This window comes from Oryctolagus cuniculus, chromosome 3 (genome assembly GCF_964237555.1).
Source record: "Oryctolagus cuniculus chromosome 3, mOryCun1.1, whole genome shotgun sequence".
NCBI lineage: Eukaryota > Metazoa > Chordata > Mammalia > Lagomorpha > Leporidae > Oryctolagus > Oryctolagus cuniculus.
Genome location: NC_091434.1, coordinates 117,889,605 through 117,910,235, shown reverse-complemented (window position 1 = coordinate 117,910,235; position 20,631 = coordinate 117,889,605). Strand labels below are relative to the sequence as shown.

At 46.8% G+C, this 20,631-nt stretch overlaps 1 protein-coding gene across 7 annotated transcripts in view; it reads right to left on the bottom strand.

Annotated features, from left to right (window-relative positions):
* Positions 1-20,631, bottom strand: part of EPB41L5 (erythrocyte membrane protein band 4.1 like 5) — a 126,036-nt gene that overhangs the window by 9,168 nt on the left and 96,237 nt on the right. For 6 of the 7 annotated variants that reach the window (XM_070071023.1, XM_070071028.1, XM_070071025.1 and 3 more), the window contains 8 exons: positions 20,325-20,488; positions 16,507-16,604; positions 11,598-11,726; positions 10,182-10,243; positions 8,927-9,017; positions 6,271-6,345; positions 4,425-4,466; positions 3,631-3,761 (listed from right to left, as the gene is read on the bottom strand). In XM_070071023.1, the coding sequence (XP_069927124.1) occupies positions 3,631-3,761; positions 4,425-4,466; positions 6,271-6,345; positions 8,927-9,017; positions 10,182-10,243; positions 11,598-11,726; positions 16,507-16,604; positions 20,325-20,488 (792 nt within the window). The remainder of the gene's footprint in view (positions 1-3,630; positions 3,762-4,424; positions 4,467-6,270; positions 6,346-8,926; positions 9,018-10,181; positions 10,244-11,597; positions 11,727-16,506; positions 16,605-20,324; positions 20,489-20,631) is intronic. The other variant, XM_070071027.1, reaches the window with a different exon arrangement.

Here is a 20,631-nt window from a genome sequence, read left to right as displayed (position 1 = left end):
GCACAGTGTGGGAGACTGGGAAGAAGCTCCTGGCTCCTGATAGGCGCAGCTCCAGCCGTGTGGCCAACTGGGGAATAGTGAACCAGTGGATGGAAAATCTCTCTCTGACTCTGCCTCTCTAATAAAAATAAATCTTAAAAAACAATGGGGCTTGGGGCCGGTGCCTTGTCTCACTTGGTTAATCCTCTGCCTGAGGCGCCGTCATCCCATATGGGCACCGGTTCTAGTCCTGGCTGCTCCTCTTCCAGTCCAGCTCTCTGCTATGGCCCAGGAAGGCAGTGGAGGATGGCCCGAGTGCTTGGGCCCCTGCACCCGCATGGGAGACCGGGAGGAAGCACCTGGCTCCTGGCTTCGGATAGGCGCAGTGCCAGCCATAGTGGCCATTTGGGGGGTGAACCAATGGAAGGAAGACTTTTCTCTCTGTCTCTCTCTCTCACTGTCTAACTCTATCACTAGGTTAATCCTCTGCCTGCGGTGCCACCATCCCATATGGGCGCTGGTTCTAGTCCTGGTTGCTCCTCTTCCAGTCCAGCTCTCTGCTGTGGCCCGAGAAGGCAGTGAAGGATGGCCTGAGTGCTTGGGCCCCTGCACCCGCATGGGAGACCGGGAGGAAGCACCTGGCTCCTGGCTTTAGACTGGTGTAGCTCTGGCTGTTGCAGCCATCTGGGGAGTGAACCAACGGAAGGAAGACCTTTCTCTCTCTCTCTCTCTATAAATCTACCTGTAAAATAAATAAAATCTTTTTTTTTTTTTGATAGGCAGAGTTAGAGAGAGAGAGAGAGAGAGAGATCGAGATCCTCCTTTTTCCGTTGGTTCACCCCCCAAGTGGCCGCTACGGCCAGCATGCTGTGGCCGGCGCACTGTGCTGATCTGAAGCCAGGAGCCAGGTGCTTCCTCCTGGTCTCCCATTCGGGTGCATGGCTCAAGCACTTGGGCCATCCTCCACTGTACTCCCGGACCACAGCAGAGAGCTGGACTGGAAGAGGAGCAACCGGGACAGAATCCAGCGCCCCAACCGGGATTAGAACCTGGGGTCGGCCGCAGCGTGCTGGCCACGGCGGCCATTGGAGGGTGAACCAATGGCAAAGGAAGACCTTTCTCTCTGTCTCTCTCTCTCTCTCTGTCCACTCTGCCTGTTGCAAAAAAAATAATCTGGGGTGCTGGCACCACAGGCAGAGGATTAGCCTAGTGAGCCACGGCACCGGCCAATAAATAAAATCTTTAAAAAAAACTTTGCCTATTTCAAGGTCACAAGAATGTTCACCAATACATCCTTCTAAAAGCTTTATTATTAGAGGTCTGATATTTAGACCTGCAATCCGCCCAGAATGGATTTTTGAAGATGGTATGAGCTTGGGTAAAGATGATTTTTTTCACTGAGTTGTAACAGCATCATTTTTTAAAAATGTAATCTCTGAGTTAAATTAGTATTTCCCCCAAATTGCCTTTTTTTTTTTTTTAAAGGATTTTATTTGAGAAGCAGAGTTACAGACAGAGAGGTTGAGACAGAGAGAGAGGTCTTCCATCCACTGGTTCACTCCCCAAACAGCTGCAATGGCCAGAGCTGGGCCGATTTGAAGCCAGGACCTTCTTCCAAGACTCCCACATGGGTGCAGGGACCCAAAGACTTGGGCCATCTTCTACTGCTTTCCCAGGCCATTGCAGAGACCTGGATACAAAGAAGAGCAGCTGGGACATGAACTGGCGTCCATATGGGATGCTGGCATTGCAAGCAGAGGCTTAGTCTACTACACCACAGTGCCTGCCCCAACAGCAGCTTGACAGAATCACTTTTTAGTGTGAGCTGTATCAGAGTTAAGAAGATGTGTTCAAAACTGCTACAGATTTTACAAATAAATGTTATAATTACTTTTAAAAAGATTAAAATTTTAGGGACTGGCATTGTGGTGCAGTGGGTTAAGCCGCCACCTGTGATACTGGCATCCCATGAATACCAGTTCAAGTTCTGGCTGCTCCACTTCTAATCTACCTCTCCACTGATGAGCATGGGAAACAGCAGCAGGTGGCACAAGTGCTTGGGCCCCTGCCACCTACACGCAAGACTCAGATGGAGTTCCAGGCTCCTGGCTTTGGTCTGGCCCAACCTCAGCTATTGCAGCCATTTGAGGAGTAAGCCAATAAATAGAAAATCTCTCTCTGTCTCTCCTTCTGTCTCTTTAACTCTGCCTTTCAAAGAAATAAATAAATCTCAAAAAGATATGAAAATCTGCACATGGACAACTAACTTGCCCAGCTGATTTCCTGAAAGGCCACTGTCTCCCGTGGCCTTTCCATAAACCAGGTCACTGTACATGTGTGGCTCTGTCTCTGGACTCTGTTCCACTAACTCATTTCACCTTCAGCCTCATGAAATCCTTTATTACTTGTGTGGGTTTGGGGGAGGAAGGGTCACAAGCTCTTTCTGCACCTGTAATTATTAATTTGGAAGTCCTCAAGCGCATGTTGTGCAAATTCAGTCATGCCCCACCTGGTCCTCTAAGTGGCAATGACTAAGTACACTAATGCTTAGAAAAATCACTCATTACATTTGTATGAGGAGCAGTGTGAGCTTCCACACCTGTCTGGCTCACTGCCGTCTTCAATGGCAGAAAACAATTCATGCCCGGAACGGAACACACGTTCAGGAAGTGTTTGCTGAGTGAATAATGATGCGGCTGGAAAGACTATGGAGATAAGAGGACAGTTCTAAAACCACACTATGAATTTCTTCCACGTTAATCACCTCCGACCATTTTCTTTGTTTCTCATTAGGAAATAATCTACTTCAATTAGCGCACATTCTGCACCCCCAGAGGCGGTGAGAACCGGCAGTGATCACCAGGAGCAACGTCAGGGGAGCGGTGAGGGTGGCCGAGGGCCTTCCTGAAGCAGGCACAGCCGAGGTCCCAGCCGCCAAGAGCTGGAGGAGCACAGCTTGCAAAGCCCCTCTGAGGGCCGGATGCTCGGTCTGGAAGGTAGGACGCTGGTTAGGACCCCTGCCTCCTGCATCAGAGGGCCTGGGTTCAGTCCCCAGCTCTGGCTCCCGACTCCAGCTTCCTGCTGACGCAGACCCTGGAGGCAGCTGGGATGGCTCAAATGACCAGGCCCCTGCCGCCCACATGGGAGACCTGGATTGAGGTCCTGGCTCCTGGAACTCCAAAGCACTGCAGGCATCTGGGGAGTGACCCAGCAGATGGGAGCTCGGACTTCAAAATAAATAAATAGTAACTTAAAAAACACCTTTTAAGTCCAGTTTCTGTGGCGAGAAGTATGTTGAAATGAGCTCGGCACAGGTTTCAGTAAAGCCATCTCAGGGCCGCACCTTCACTCTGTGCCTCTTCACCCATGGGCACCACACTCACGGTGTCGCGGAAGCCATGATCCTAACATGGTCCCAGGACACATACAACACCTTAACACAAGCCTGTTCGTATCTCCACCTGGCAAAGACCTCACAAACAAACTCCAGCAAGGCTACCAAGGAAAACACCCACCACACCAAATACAAGCACAGGAAGAGTTACGTAACTAAGTTCAATAAGGAAGAACTGACGCTGCTGCCTGTGACCTGTTTCCATTCCGTCTCCTCCCCGAAGATGCCCAAGAACTTCCGCTGCACAACGGCCTCACCTGATCACGGCGTCCACTGAGAATGGCGCTGGGGGAGAGATCAGCGAGAGTCCGTCTTTTTTACCGGCTCCCTCCTTCCCCGCCAGGGATGCTCCACAGCCCACGAGGCCGTTGGAAATGGCATTGCTCTGCTGGGGATAGGAACACACAGGTCAGCAGTGGGGCTCCAGGTCAGCTTCACCAGTGACCATGCAGGACAGAAGATGGTTTGGAGGGTCAAGGTTGATTTTTATTTATTTATTTTTTTTGACAGGCAGAGTGGACAGTGAGAGAGACAGAGAGAAAGGTCTTCCTTTTTGCCGTTGGTTCACCCTCCAATGGCCGCTGCAGGCGGCGCACTGTGGCCGGCGCATCACGCTGATCCAAAGCCAGGAGCCAGGTGCTTCTTCTGGTCTCCCATGCAGGTGCAGGGCCCAAGGACTTGGGCCATCCTCCACTGCATTCCCGGGCCACAGCAGAGAGCTGGCCTGGAAGAGGAGCAACCGGGACAGAATCCGGCGCCCTGACTGGGACTAGAATCCGATGTGCCGGCGCCGCAAGGCAGAGGATTAGCCTATTGAGCCACGGCACCGGCCAGATTTTTATTTTTGGAAATGTTCCTCACTCAGATTTCTGTTTTTGTGGTCAGCATTCTTAAGCATCCAACAGAAAAGTGTGGTTCCTAGTGGGAAGCTTGTGTGCTGAGAGAGCTCAGATAATGACACCCCTGTTGGAAAGGGAACCTTTGTGATCCATTAGCCCTCACTCTGAAAGGGAAACCGGAAGGAAAAAGATGCCAAGTATCGTGAACTTACAGGAATAATCCACCGGGGGGTGATCGTGGATGCTGAAGATACCTAAAACAAATTTTAGACATGAATTTACTTTTGGGGGAGACAGATTTATTTCCACAACTAAAATGCTTTCTGCTACAGTGAAATGCACCGTGGGTGCTGATGTAGATTTCTGAATCTGAGACCCTTTCTGGGAATGCACGCTGTGTCTCACCACAGAAAACCTGTCCTAATTTAAGGGTCTCTTTAATCTGCAAATTCAGTGCTCGGAAACGCTAGGACTACTTTCAGTTCGTTAAACAGGACTTTTCCTTCCCCACACCTACTAGTCTCACATTTCACTTTCTGAAATTTCAGTTAAGTACAAATGATCCTTGCTTCCTGCTGGCATCCTGGAAAATGGACTGTGATCAATCCAAGGGCACAGCACAAGGACAGGCCCAAGTGAAACACCTGTCCACACCCCGGGCCGTGCGACAGCAGCCAGAGGACACCTCCCTGAGCCGGACTCCCAGCCTCTGTAAGTGTCTAGTCTTCTAGACTTCGCTTCTATGTGCAGGGTTATGACCTCGTTAGCCTCCTCCCCTTTATGGAAACTGAGGCTAGTCCTTGCACTGGTGGCCTTAGATACTGCTAAAATTTTAAAGTAAAAATTAATATAAGTCAGGGTCTTCCTAAGTTAGATAACCATCCAAAGAATAAAAATATAAAGTATAACGTTCCTTCCTATATTAGGAATATGTGCATTAATGGTAGGAAATAGAGAAGTATGGCAAATAATAAACAAAAAATGGTTTAGCAGAAGTAAATCCTAGAATAACCATAATTACAATAAACATAAATGGGTTGAACTCAGAGGATGGACTCTCAAATATGACTTGTCAAAAGAGAGCCTAGCAAGTCATGCTGTAAATTTTTTAAAAAATCAAATATGCCCTTATTGTCTTCTTTTTTTTTTTTTTTAAGATTTATTTTATTTATTTGAAAGACAGAGTTACATAGATAGGTAGATACAGAGAGAGAGGTCTTCCATCCCCTGGTTCACTCCCCAGATGGCTGCAAAAGCCGGAGCTGCACCGATCCGAAGCCAGGAGCCAGGAGCTTCCTCCGGGTCTCCCACGTGGGTGCAGGGGCCCAAGGACTTGGGCCATCTTCCACTGCTATCCCAGGCCATAGCAGAGCGCTGGATCAGAAGAGGAGCAGCCGGGACTAGAACCGGCGCCCATATGGGATGCCGGTGCTTCAGGCCAGGGCTTTAACCTGCTGCACCACAGTGCTAGCCTCATGTCTTAATTCTTAAATGCTGATTTACCACCATGTTTTCTCTCATTTCATTTAATATGGTCTTGAATTACAAATAGGCTTACAATGGCATCTTATTTCTATTCAGTGATGTGCAAATTCAAAGTGACACGGAAAGGCAATGCTAAGTGGTTACTGAAATATAAATGAGGGGCTGGCGCTGTGGCGTAGTGGGCTAAGCCACCTGTAGGGCCGGCATCCCATATGGGCGCCAATTCATGTCCTAGCTGCATCTCTTCATATCCAGCTCTCTGTTATGGCCTGGGAAAGCAGTGGAGGATGGCCCAAGTCCTTGGGCTCCTGCACCCGCATAGGAGACCCAGAAGAAGCTCCTGGCTCCTGCCTTCAGATTGGCCCAGTTCCGGCTGTTGCAGCCATTTGGAAGTGAACCAGTGGAAGGAAGACCTTTCTCTCTGTCTCTCCCTCTCTGTAACTCTGGCTCACAAATAAAATAAATAAAAATCTTTTTAAAAAAGAAAGAAAGAAAAGGAAAACTCTGGAATGCAGCAGGAGTGTTTCTCAAAACAGAACTGCATTCCCCTCCGCTGTGCTGAAGCACACTCACCTGCGGTGTGACGGTGCGGTCAGCGAGATTCTCCGTCAGAGACAGGAGCAAGGCGTCCAGCTCGTCTGTGGCCTCCTAGGGAAGTCAAGGCATCTGTAGTTGTTAAGTGGCTCATTTGTCATCACTGAGTTCCTCCCCTCCTCTCAACTGGTCATTTGGACCCGGGTCTTTAAACAAGCAGGATTCCAGGAACCATGGCCGTAAATGACTCCACTTCTGCACAAGGGGCACCGAGGTTACAACTGGACTCAAACAGGAAGTGTCAGGTGAGTTTTCACACCGCTGGTCCCTTGCTGAGACAACGCAGGCAGGGGTAAGACTGCCCTGGCTCCTAACTTTCAGACTAGAGGAGAGTGCCAAAAGGCTTGGCCCAGGAACTGGCGGATAAAGGAGAAGCCTGAACTCTCAATGCTTCTCTATCTAGACGGGGGCATCACCGTTGATATGAACTCTTCCCCAGTAAGTGGCAATTGATCATTTCTGTTTAACTAGTATTTGAAACACCTTACAAAGGGCCCTGGTCTGTACTGCAGTGTGAGTGTTTAAAGAAGGAGTAGGAAGAATTTAAAAACAACAAAATTCCAATCTAGCAATAAGAATAAAAAAGGAACTAGGATGCAGTATGTAAGAAAAAAGCCCCTTTGTACATCTTGACTTTGACCTTCAGGCCTTGGTGAACCTTCCGTTGGTATTTCAGCATGCAAGTTAATTTTCATCATATCTATGACAGAATGCTCTCTCTCCTCTCCACATCCTCCTCTTTGTCTGCCCCACCCCTCCCACCCTGCTGCCTGGGAGAGCACACGACCACCACAACACACACTACACTTCTGTCCCCCACTCTGAATGCAAAGACTCATTCTTAGCAGGGGCTCAAGCACTTGAGCCATGATCTGCTGTCTCCCAGAAGTCATTAGTAGGAAGCTGGATCAGAAGCAGAGTAGTCAGGACTTGAACTGGCACTTTGATCTGGGATGTGGGTGTCCTAAGGCCATGGTTAGCCTACTGTGCCACAACACCATGCCTATCATGTGGTCTGGGGTGTACTATATACACAATAAATCTTTGAGCCACATATCCTTCTAAAGACATTTCACATGCACTTATGACTTCCAGTGACTAGTCAAAGATGTCTCTATGCCTCGGATGATCACTGACGTCATAAAAAAAGTGTTAATTGATAAAGGAACAACAGTAGTCACTGTGCACTTGCTCCCCGTCCCCACTGAATTGTAATATGAGAATCAACTGCAAACTCTCTCCCCAAACTGTACTCTATATGTTGTGTGTGGATGTGGGTGAAATTGTTGAAGTCTATGATTAGCATAGAGTTGGTCCTCTGTATATAAAGTCATGCTAAAAATGATCCATAATGAAGGAGGAGATGGAAGAGGGAGAGGGAGGTGGAATGGGAGTGGGGAGGGGCACGGGGGAAAGAACCACTATATTTCTACAGTTGTATCTATGAAAAAATGCATTCATTAAATAAGAATGAAAAAAAAGCTAAGCTAAAAAAAAAGATGTCTCTACATCTTTTTAGAATTTGAATTTGCAGAATATAAGCTTCCAGTTAAAGGTAATGCAGGTTTTTCTTTAAGTCAAAAAGTCTGAAAGGTAATACACCAAATGAGAACTACACCCTGTCTTTGGGTAGTGAGAATAAAGACAACTTCCAATTTTTCCTTTTTGTGAAATATTTGGTAAATTTTTATAATAAATGTACCTTATGCAATAAAAGAAAAAATGCTTACTTGCAAGGACAATTTTGAAATTTAACTTGCAAACTGAAACATTCATGGGGAGTGGACATTTGGCCTACTAGAAAAGACACCAGTACAGATATGTTCATCAGATCAGAGAGCCTGGGTTCAAGCCCCGGCTCTGCTTCCTATTCCAGCTTCCTGCTAGCGTGCACCCTGGGAGGCAGGAGTGAGGGCTCAAGGGGTTGGGTCTCTGTCACTCATGCTGGAGACCAGGACGGAGGTCCTGGCTCCCAGCTTCAGCCTGGCCCAGCCCAGCATTTGGAGAGTGAACTGGATAGGAGCTCTGTCTCTCCAATCATTCTATAAAAAAATTCATGGGCAATGAACTGGGTTTCTATGATTTCTGAGTTGGTATAGATATGACAAGTGAATACAGGAAAGGCACAAGTTAACTGGTTACATGACAACACAACCAGCGGCAGGTCCTTCTTATTTCAAAAAGTTTACTGCAATCCACAATTTAGTGCACACAATATGTCATGTACTCTTTGAGATACTGCTCATACCGCAATGACCCAAACAGGTCAAGTCTCTCACAAGGCTTACATTCCGTGCAGCCAATCAGACTCAAATTTCAACATTACCCACGTGTCAAAGATCTAGAGATCTTACGAACTGCCTATTTACATATAAAACACTATCTTCTGATAAGAAAAACCAGCTGAAACACAGCTAGAGTCCACAACTACCGCAATAACAAAAATGCAAACATCACGAAGACTGCAGAAACCCTGAGATACTCTTGTGGAGGATGTGGCCATAGGATTCTCCTTAGGGAGCTGACAGCTCAAGTCCCAGGGCCAATGAGAAGTCACCAGGTGTCCCTGGTCACACGACAGGAGTCTACTCCATACTGCCTTTGCAGGAACTTCGGGAGGTGACAGTCGTCTTACCTTCAGGATGGAACTGCTGTCTGCAGGTGCAGCAGGCGGGAGACCAAGAGCGTCTCTGGAGAGGGGCAGGTTACTGTCATTTAACGCAGTACTGGGAAGGAAAAGGCAAACCCACGTCAGGGAGGAACTGTACAGTTATCCACAGCGTCCTCAGGGAAAGAAACTAAAGTAGGAGAGGAAGGAGTAAGAGCTGAGGGGCACACAGCAGGCGGGGCTGCACCCACACCTCTGTGAGCCCGCCTGCATCCCTGCCCAGCCACCACGCAACAGCTCTCACGCCCACGTCACTCTCACCCAGGCTGAAACAGCACACTGCCTGGCCTCCCTCCTCAAACCTCACCAGGACAATAGGAAAGATTTTCTTGAACAACAAGAAAACGTTCATAACAGGTAAAGACTGTTAAATAATGGTCCTGTTCCCATCCCCTCCTTGGTAAGCAACTATTTTTGATAAGGTTATTCTGCAAGTCTTCAATAACAATAAAAGTACTAAAAATGTCAGTACTAATATTTATTAAAATTAATTTAAAAGGAGCTATTCCAGTTTCACTGTGATCACTGCTGGTTTCTTCACCCCACGCTGACCGTAGCCTTCAGACAACGCGTGCTGTGTGCCTGTACACCATGTTGAGTATGTCTGAGTAACTACCTGCCTGAGTAACTAGCCCTACCCTGAGAAACTTTCGAATAATGGGAAACGAAACAGCATTCATTCACCAACAAAAGCACCAACTAACTACAGAACACTGGATACACAGGAAAGAGCAAAGCAAATTGGCAGAGTAGGGAATGCAAGCTTAACGAGACAAGTAAACAGCATAAAACTCATTAAAGAAAACAAAGGCAGAAGGGACCTGAAGGGAGCAGCAAAGACCGTGAGAGCCCACAGTCAGCAAGTCTGCCAGCTCGGGGCACCGTGACGCCAGGGTGCACAGAAATTAACCACGACTCCCCAGACACAGAGCGTCCGTCCTTGCAGGTGCCCTGCGAGGCGGAAAATAGCTCTAAAAATGGTGTCTGCTCCACAATTTGAGTCAGTTGAAGATGAAAGGGGATGCAGGGAGACTAGCTAGTATCTTCAGATAACCTAAAGCTAGTTACTAAGTAGCTCTACCACGGCCAGGAAAGAGCGAATTCAACTGCCTTTTACACATATCCTGAGAGCACGTGGTGGAAGACTGGGGAAGAAGAAAAAAGACTGAAACGCCAGCAGGAACAACCAGCACCACGCTCACTCAGTGTAGCCTAGCTGTACCTGCTTGTGGAAGCATCCTGGATACTGGTGTTTTTATGGCTTAAGGCATCTTCTCTTGAAACCTAAGAAAACGAATTCATAAAGAAGTTAATCTTGTTACTAAAGTAACAAGACTTTCTAGTAAAAATAGAATTATCAGTTTGCTTCTGTTCAAAAAAGAGGTCACTGCACCTTATCAGTACTGCAACCAAGAGTCAACGTTAGCGTGTTTGGGATACAAATTCACACGTACATGTCACAGAGTTCTCAATTATGTAAGGCACCAGTCTGTTAACTCCACATATATAAGGGCACTTCAAGAAGTTCTTGGAAGATTAGAATTAAGAAATAAACTTTGGTGCGAAATTATTTTGAAATCCATGCAGTTTTTTCCTAATACACCTTTCCACAAACTTTCTGAAGATCTTTTGTATTTAAATGTAGTATAAAATAGCCATGTTAAATGCTGCTTGATGAATTTTGAAAAATATATCCAGGTATATTTGTAATTTCCCATCTCCTCCTTCCCAAATATTCTTGAGACTTCTCACATAACCCCCTCAAAAGCCCTCAAAGCAACCAATGAACTGTATACTTCCTACAGTTTCATATACTTGGAATCATATAACAATACCCCTCTTCTGGGTCTGCCTCTTTAGAGTGGCATGATGCTTTTGAAGTTCACCCGTGCTTGCTCCACGTATTACTAATTCATTCTTTTTATTTGCTTTATGGATACGCTGCAGTGTGTATCTGTTGATAAGACATCTGAGCTTTGTCTAGTTTTTAGTTATAAACCACGCTGCAAGGAACACACATTTCCCTTAGGTAAATATCTAAGAACGGAACTGCTGGGTCAGATGGTAGGAGTATGTTTAATACAGTGCCAAGCTCTCTTCTGAAGTGTTTATCTGACTGCATACCCCACCACATGTACTGCTGTGTGTACCTACCGCACACTGAGAACAGCAATGTACACAAAACCATGCACTCCATCGTTTCCCGCGGGGGAGACCAGGATGGAGTTCCCGGCTCCTGGCTTTGGCCTGGTCTGGCCCTCACTGCTGCAGCCATCTGGGGAGTGAACCAGTAGCTAAAAGACATCTCTCGCTCTGTCTTCGCCACTTTATCTTTCAATAAATGAAATGAATACTTAAAAAAATTAAAAATCACTAGGTTTCCTGGCTATAAAACTAGGCCAAATTAAAGATTCTCTTTTACAGGAATTTGGCTTTTTTTTTTAAAGCTTTTAAACCCCAGCATCTCTACTCTTGGTTTTTACCCCACAACTGCCTCGTCTTGATTAGCTTGGTTAGAATCTAGAACCGAGGAAGGCGTTTTGCCATCCTGAGTATATTCTTGGTTCTGCACTTGAACCATCCGCCAAGCCCTGCACTGTGCACTTCACGAGGACTCTCCCCATTCAAAGCAGCTCACCTTATGCACCGCTTCTACTTGAGCTTTCAAAATGTTACTCTTGAAGTCAGGAGGAACTCTCACGGTGTTCAGTCCTGAGCTCTCGATGGCATTATTAAGACATTTCTCAGTCAACTTCACCACCTCCTCCTGCGTGTGAAAAATATGCTATCACCCGCTCATAGACCACAGTCACATGGAAACAGGACATGACTCGATGGAAGCTCATATCCAGGCAACCAAGAACTCAACAGGTCTTAAACAGCCTATCCCACGCCAGACACAATCAATGCCTTCAATATCTACTTGCAAAGGCGTCAGAATTAAAAGGATCCGTCTCTGAAGGCACAACCTAAAGCCCAGCTGAAATTAGTTAAGCAAAAGTCACAATTCTCTGTGTGTGGTCCAATTCAGGCTTCGTCCCGGGTGGTATGGTCATCTGAGAGACCTGGGCTCACTGATTTCTAGAAGTCCCTAACAATTTATCTTTTATGCTGGTAACTCTGGAGCCGTCACCAAGGAGATGACTGTAGCTGGGATTATGGTGACAAAGCCACAAACAGGTCATCTTCAGACACAGACTTACGAAAAAAGGATAGAAAAAACACAACTCCAGTCGATGCAGACCACAGTTAAAGCAATATAAATGAACTATCACCAAAGTAAAGGAATGGGAAGGAATAAATTGAGTTTAAAAGAAGGGCAAATCATTTGTACAATGGATACTGTAGTTAACTAAAAATAACTAATGATCGTTAATAATGATGACCATTATCCATCACTGTGGCTAATGTTTTTTTAATTTATTTATTTGAAAGACAGAGTTACAGAGAAGCAGAGGCAGAGAGAGCGAAGTCTTCCATCTGCTGGTTCACTCCCCAAATGACCGCAACGGCCAGAGCTCAGCTCATCCAAAGCCAGGAGCTTCTTCCGGGTCTCCCACGTGGGCGTAGGGGCCCAAGGACCTGAGCTTTCCCAGGCCATAGCAGAGAGCTGGACTAGAAGTAGAGCAGCTGGGACTCAAACCGGCGGTCATACAGGATGCAGACACTGCAGGCGGTGGCTTTACCTGCTACGCCACAGCGCCCATCCCAACCGTGGCTAATTTTTAACACCTGTCTACATAACAAACTCTAAATATGTTCTCAGTACCAGATCCTCTGGGCTTTCGCCCTGTGAGACAGGCTGGCTGTCAGGTGTAGGACTGCAGACTACTCCACTCCTCCGGAGGTGACAAGACGGAATTAACCTGCTTGCTCCAACTTGGCATTGCTGATTCTCAGGGTGTTCTCTGGACACCTGCTTCCGGGTGGGAACCCTCAAATCAGAATCTGTAAGCAGATTCCCCGTGCAACTGTGGTGGACAGCACAGCCTGGGAGTCATTACGATAGACCAGACCCCCGGCGTCTGTCTTCAGATGGCTGCTGTCAGCTCAGACAGGCTGGCAGTCCTTTCTCAGTTGGGGCTGCTTCAAATGCTTTGACTTTCTTTTCAGAGACAAGCACATGGCAGACTAGGGACTACCTGCTAATCCCTGATGAGCTGCACATTACAGGGTTCTCAGAGTAACCTGCCTTTGGCGTAGGGAGAGACTGCTCTCTCTGCCTATATTAAAAGCAGAAACGAGAATTCAATGCAGGGGACACTGGTCAGAGAAGAAGCTGTTACAGGCCGGCGCCGTGGCTCACTAAGCTAATCCTCCGCCTTGCGGTGTTGGCACACCGGTTCTAGTCCCAGTCAGGGCGCCAGATTCTGTCCCGGCTGCCCCTCTTCCAGGCCAGCTCTCTGCCGTGGCCCGGGAGTGCAGTGGAGGATGGCCCAAGTGCTTGGGCCCTGCACCCCATGGGAGACCAGGAAAAGCACCTGGCTCATGGCTTTGGATCAGCGCGATGCACCGGCCGCGGCAGCCATTGGAGGGTGAACCAACGGCAAAGGAAGACCTTTCTCTCTGTCTCTCTCTCTCACTGTCCACTCTGCCTGTCAAAAAAAAAAAAAAAAAAAAAAAAAAAAAGCTGTTACAGTGTCTCTGGAAGTCCCAAAGTTTTCAGAATGATGCCTGTCCTTAAACCCTCCCCCACTTCCTGGGTATGAACCCAGGGAAATACACATGACTGCAAATATTTAGTTGTAAGAATACTTCTCATGGATGGATGTTGAATTGGAATTTAATTAAAATCTGTAAGATTTTGGGGCCAGCATGACGTAGTAGGTTAAGCCTCCGCCTGTGGTGCTGGCATCCCATATGAGTGCTGGTTTGAGACCCAGCAGCTCCTCTTCCGATCCAGCTCCTTGCTAACGGCCTGGGAAAGTAGTGCAGGAAGCCTCTGCACCTGTGTGGGAGACCCAGAGGAAGCTCCTGGCTCCCGGCTTCGGATCGGCACAGCGCTGGCCACTGTGGCCAGCTGAGGAGTCAACCAGCAGATGGAAGACCTCTCTATTTCTGTCTCTCCTTCTCTGTGTAACTCAATAAATAAATAAATATTTTTTTAAAAAAGAAATATATATCATTTAAATGTTTGGAAGGTATATATCTTTAAAATGTTAAATATGGGGGGTGGTGGTGTAGTACAGCAAGTTAGGCTTATGCCAGCAATGCCAGTATCCCTTGTGGGTGTTGACTTGAGTCCTGGCTGCTCCACTTCCAATCCAGCTCCCTGCTAATGCACCTGGAAAAGCAGCAGAAGATGGCTCAAATACGTGGAACCCTGGGACCATGCAGGAGACCTGGATGGAGTTCCAGGCACCCTGGCTTTTGTCTGGACCAGCACTAGCAACCGCAGCCATTTGAGGGGTGAAGCAGCAGATGGAAGATCTCTCTGTGTCTCTTCCTCTTTGTAACTTTGCCTTTTAAATAAATAAATAAATAAAATTTTAAGGTCCCCAAAGTGAAATCTGGAGATAAAGGAAACCCTGGGTTGCATCAGGTAATGGTGGGGTCCGGAGGGGAGAGAAGTTAGGCTCTGCACACAGAGAGCACATGCCCCGAAGGCTCTCAGACTCAGGTCAAGACAAAACTCGGAGGCTGGGCCTCAGCTCCAGGAAGGAGGAGGCCCCAGGAAAGCCGGCAGAAGACTGGCACCCTCCTCGAATCCCGCACCTCCAGGGGAGGGACCAGCCGTCCATTCAACCTCCGGAGCACTCCCAGAGGTGGCTGCTTTGCAGTCTTAGCTGGAGGAACTGCCGTAGAGCCTCCTGCCTCCTGCGTCCAGACGGCCGCCGGGAAATGCTGATACAAGGTGTGCCCAGCGCGGCCCCAGCAGACGTGCCTGCTGACCCGCACGCCTCTCAGAGGCCAGCAGAACACAAGCCACGTGACTTCCTCTTTCACACTCTGCTGTTCGGATAACCAAATGTGGCCATGGAACTCTCCCCGAGACTTCTGTAGGGTGGCACTCGAGTTAACAATCCCCAGGCGCAGCACAGGTCTCAGCCCCTTCACCAGTGGACCCCTGTCTTCTCCAACTGCCTCCAGTCTCCTGCGTCATTTCTAACAAGTGCTATCCGAAATGAGTCCAGTTCCATGGCTGGTCCCCTTCTGCAGCCCTCCCGATTCACAAACAGAGCTGTCACACAGCGCGACATAAGTTTCTACACACACTCTAGTCCCTCTCCTGATTCTGCGTTTGCGAGCACTTGCCACAGGATCTTTCCTGAAGTCCGGTCCCTCCGTCCAGCCTGTCAAACTCCTCCAGGATCCACCTCTGCCTTGCAAACACTGCCTTCCCCGCTGTTCTCAGCCGAGCACTCCACCAGTGCAAGAGCCAGGTGGGAAGTGGTCACTTAAGACAGCCACTTGGAACACTAGCTTCTGTGGGGCTTGGTGGGACAAGTCCAAAGTTTCCTGAGAGCCAACAGCCCCTGCCCTCGATGTGGGAGACCCGGATGGAACTCCTGGCTCCTGGCTTCAGCCTGGTCCAGCCCTGGCCTTTGCAGCCATCTGGGGAGTCAACCCCAGTGGATGGAAGATCTCTCCCTCTCCTGCTGTCACTCTGCTTTGCAAAATCAATGCATCTTTAACAAACAAAAGGCTTACAAGTCCTTCAACAGGTCAGGCTAAATGAAGAGAGCAGGCTTCCAGCAGGATACCTTTCACTGTGGAAGGTCACGAGACGACCTTCCAGTTCTTAACTGTGCTGCACAAGCTTTCTCTTTCCCTCCTAGACAGCTACAGGTTTCATCCTTTTTTATTGAGAAACCAGGTGCATTCAGGTTGAGTATCCCTCATCCAAAATGTCTGGGTTCAACAGTGGGGTGGGCGTTTGGTTCAAACAGCTAAGATGCCACTCAGAACACTCACAGCCCAAACTGGAGTGACTGGGTTGATCCACTTCCAATGGCAGCTCCTACTAACGTGCATGCTTGGAGGCAGCAGTGGCGGCTCAAGTACTTGGGTTCCAGCCACCCATATGGGAGACCCGGATGGAGTTCCAGGCTCCTGGCTTTGGCTCATACCAGCCCAGTTCTTGCAGGCATTTTTGGATAAATGAGTTCTGTGTTTTTTCTCTCTCCCTCCCTCTCCCTCTTTCTCTGCCTTTGAAGTAAATTTAAAAAAATAAATTTTCAACAACTAAAATATAGGTGGGACCAGAGGCACTTCAGAATTCATACTTTTTCTGCACACAGACAATGAGCCATCTCGGGACCCAAGTCTAAGTACAGAATTCATGGCGTCTCACGTATTCCTTACACTGCCTGATGGCAACTCTGCACATTTTTTCAGTGTGCCTACATTTTGCCTGGGACTGTCACATGGAGTCAGGTGTGCCATTTCCCACTCAAGTCGTGTCCGTGCCCAACGTCCTTCAGATTTTGGAGCCTTTTGGATTAGGGATGCTCAACCTTTTACGAGAGCTCTGATTTCCCAGAAAAACAAGAGTATTAGCTCTGGAGTCGTGCTACGGTGTACACCGAGGCACTGTGCACACCCACCTGGCTGTTGACGTTCACGTTGACGCTGGGCCGTGGGGACAGCTGAGGACTGCTCTCCATCTCCAGCAGTTTGAGCTTCTCTGCAGTTTCTTTCAGAGCTGAAAAGCATGGCAACACAGCCCATTAGTCTGCCAGGCTGTCCCAGGTGTGGGAGGGTACGAGTTTAAGTTTTGTCTTTTTTTCCTCAATACCACTGTCATCTACTAAAATTAATAATCCAAGTAAACACACAAAAAACATATATTTCCTCTCCATAACCAAATTATCTTAATTTGATTAAGAGCTAATCCTAAGCAGGAACACTGCCTTCTATCTGCACCACTCCTAACAGACAACTGGATACAGAATCTCAGTGGCATGTGTGGTTAAGATTCACCCAGGAGCTGGCATGTGGTACAGTGGGTTAAGCCACTGCCTGCAATGCTGGCATCCTGTATGAGAGCTGGTTCTAGTCTTGGCTGCCCCAATTCTGATCCAGCTCCCTGGTAATGCATCTGGGAAAGCAATGGATGATGGCCCCCGTTCTCAGGCCCCTGCCATCCATGTGGGGGACCTGGGTGGATCCTTTTCTTCCCTTGGCACAATCCAATCTCAGGTCTAATCTTAGTACTTCACCATTTTTCTTCAGTGGCCCTAAGTATGCACTGCCTAAAACTAAACTCATGTGGCACAGCTGATGAGGGACACTTCTTATCAACGCACTGATCCATTATATAATACATTGATGTCATCAGGCAGGTTACAGGACAAGCATTCCACCTTCATGGTTATCTTTCAAGCTGCAAAATACATTATAAATAAAAAACCTCCTAACCATTGAAGAAGTAATAATTTTAAACAAAGCTCATCTTCAAATAAAATCCAAATTGACTACTCTGAAGTACTCTTGTTTTGTAGGGATTAATATGATCTAAATTTGAATTTTTACACGGTTACTTGACAAGAAGTTGCTGAATGCCTAATAATTTCTATATAATCAGGTAGAAGAAAGGAGGGGAGAGCTCTGTGTAAAGGGATCTTCTAGAAGCATCCATAAATTAATCCAGAGGATTCTCTCCGATTGCACGTTAGAGCCACATGGGGAGCTTGCCGGAAATTCTGCTTCCAGGGCGCGTTCAAACCCACTGTCTCAGCGTCTCTGGAGGTGCAGTTCTGCCCTGGCAGTTCTGAGAATTCTCCAGGAGCAATGATGAACCAGCAGGGCTAAAATCAAGTCACCACCATCTAAAGCGCATCCCTGGCTACTGAACTGCCATCTCCTGGTTTTCCTGTGCTTCCAGTTATCTGACTGCATTTTTAACACGATGATGTTGGGATCACAACTGCTTTGGTTTATGCTGGTAAGTTAACACTTCTTTTAGTTGAAATAAAGCTGCTTCGTCTGCTTCTGTTTAGCTGAGCAATGTTCTGAGATGCAGGACAATCGACTGCCCAAAGTGACCTCCATAACTACTTACCTATGTGAATGAAGATTTTGACATTACAACTAAAATAAGATCCTCCATACAAAGACTAGTAAGACCTTACCATAACAATTATTTTCACTGATTGAGTAAATGTTAGCTCTCTGAAGTGAGTTAAATTCACGAAACCCTTACACTACACAAGTATTTCTTCTGCCACAACCGTCACAGCTGGTGTACTTTCTCCAAGGAGGGGTCACTAATACTCAGGTACCTACTTTTATTGCACGGCAGAAACAACTAAGAAACTCTTCCCTACACCAATGCAAATTCCACTTCTCTATACATGTAAATTGCTCACCAGTACAATTCCATAAAATAAACTCTTTGATATACCACACTTGAAAATAACTGCTGAATATCACATCTCATCTCATTTAATCTTTACTTTCCTAGGCATCCCTAGTTCATTCAGCCATGCTGTCCTCTGCTAAAAACTATGTGTTCAATAAATGCTTGCTAATCAAACACCATTATAGTGTTGAAGAAATTAAACTTTAAGAATTTCTATAATGGGAGTTGGCATTGTGGTGCAGCAAGTAAAACTGACACTTGGAATGCCAGCACCCCTTAACAGAGTGAAGGTGTGAGTGCCTGCTACTCTACCTACTCCCCATCCAGCTTCCTGCTCAGGAACCTGGGAAGGCAGCAGATACAGCCCAACTACTTGGGTTCCTGCCACCCACGTGGGAAACCCAGATGGAGTTCTAGGCTCCTGGCTGTGGCTCGGCCCAGCCCCAGTTGCTGTGGGCATTTGGGGAGTGAACCAGCAGATGGAAGCTCTCTCAATCTCTCTATCTCTCTTTCTCTGTCCCTCCAACTTCTCCTTACTTCTACTTCTCCTTCTTTCTCTGTCACTCTCTACCTTTCAAATAAATAAATCATACATGTCATGTAATGAACATAAAAATGAAATCAACACAGTGATCTTTATAAAAGGAGGCTGTTTTTATTTTAACCCTGGAAACATTCTGCATTACCTAGTCCTGCTTCTGGTTGAGTCTAAACCCTGATGTCTTTGGTTCTCTACGCCTGCTATCATTCTAGGGATGAAGAGCAAGTATTTGTAACAAGCAGTAGAGCTGAGGACAGGGCTGTCAAAACCAGCCCAAACCAAAAGAAACTACTACAGAGAAAGTGCATGAGAAACATTATGGAGGATTTTAAAAAATCTACCTAGTACTACCTTTAAAAAATCAAATTCAAGCATTATTCTGAAACTACCAACAAATAAATAACAAATAAAAAGTTAACTCTTGCTTCTCTAACCTTAGACCAACAAAGAAACCCAATGTAAAGATGGCAGATGCCAAAAGCCACAGCAGCCATGACGTATGAGAACACTTCTTTAGCTGTGCGTCCATGGTGGTTACTTGGAGAGCAAAAGAACAGGCTTCCAGCACCACGTATGACAGTGCTCAGCACGCTGGTGGCCAGAAGCACCGTGTGACTTCCCACGGATGCTGCCCTCTAACTGCTGACTCCTATCCTCTATTCTGCACCCTTCAGACCCAGCAGCGTACTCAGTGGTGTCTAACTTTGCCCTGGGCAGAGCCATGGAAATGCACGCTGCTTTACAACGTGCACGCTCTGCACCGGCCCCATCAGGAGACGCCTGTTTCAAATCAGCACAGGCTCTGACACCCAGCCAGGCCCCAGACGTTCTCCATGAGCAATTCACTTTCTCCCTTTCCTCTGAAAAAGTTAAAATAGGCAGCCTTCTTCCTGTATTACTCCTCTTCCTGAGACTAGGCAACAGTCTTCCTCATTAGGAACAAAATATCAAGTATCTTAAAAAGCTCATGGAAAATGAAAACATGTATTTATTTTGATGCAAAATAATTCGGAACTCCATGAATAGGTTTTTCATAATACACATTTTCTGTGAACTTCTGAAGACACCCTTTCTATGCGCGGCTTTCAATTTCTTGCACCAAGCAAACTTCTCTTTTAATTCCATTTTTCCACAAACCTGAGGGGCCCTCATACCTTCTCGAGGCTCATGGAATGTGCAAACACCCATGAGTTCTATGCCCTGGAAGACCTGCAGGGAAACATTCTTTTCTTTCTCCTTTGCACTTGGGAAGCAAAGTACAAATCAAGTTTGAAACCTTGTAAATGTTTAATGACTTATAAACAACACACAAGTTTAACGGCCTCAATTATATTACCCTACATATTTCAATGATCCCTTCAGTCAAAAAAAGAAAAGGGCAAGAAGACATAACTACTTTGAATGAAATTGTAAAACTGACTCTTACCTAAAATACTCCTGGAGGACCTGATTTAAAGATCTCACTTCAAAGGAAGATAAAATTAAAAGCTATTATGGAATATGACAGAACACTGACTTACTCCCACAGTCGACCACAGGCTCCTCGGATCCCGTCTGCCTGGTGGTTGTGTTCATTTCACCCGGTGTCTGGGAGGTTTCCATGGTGTCAGAGGTACCACCACCACCACCAATGGCTGTTTCCAGCAGGTCTGGGCTTTCTAGTAAATTGATACTCAGAGGCAAGCTGCAAACATAATAGAAAAGTTACTTAGAACAAGAAGGTTATCATGAAAAAAAAAAAAAGGAAAACAGTAACAAAGCTCTTTGTAGAAAAAAAAGGTGGAGAGTTTATATTCCAACTGGCTTCATTTCTCTCTAAAAACCCTT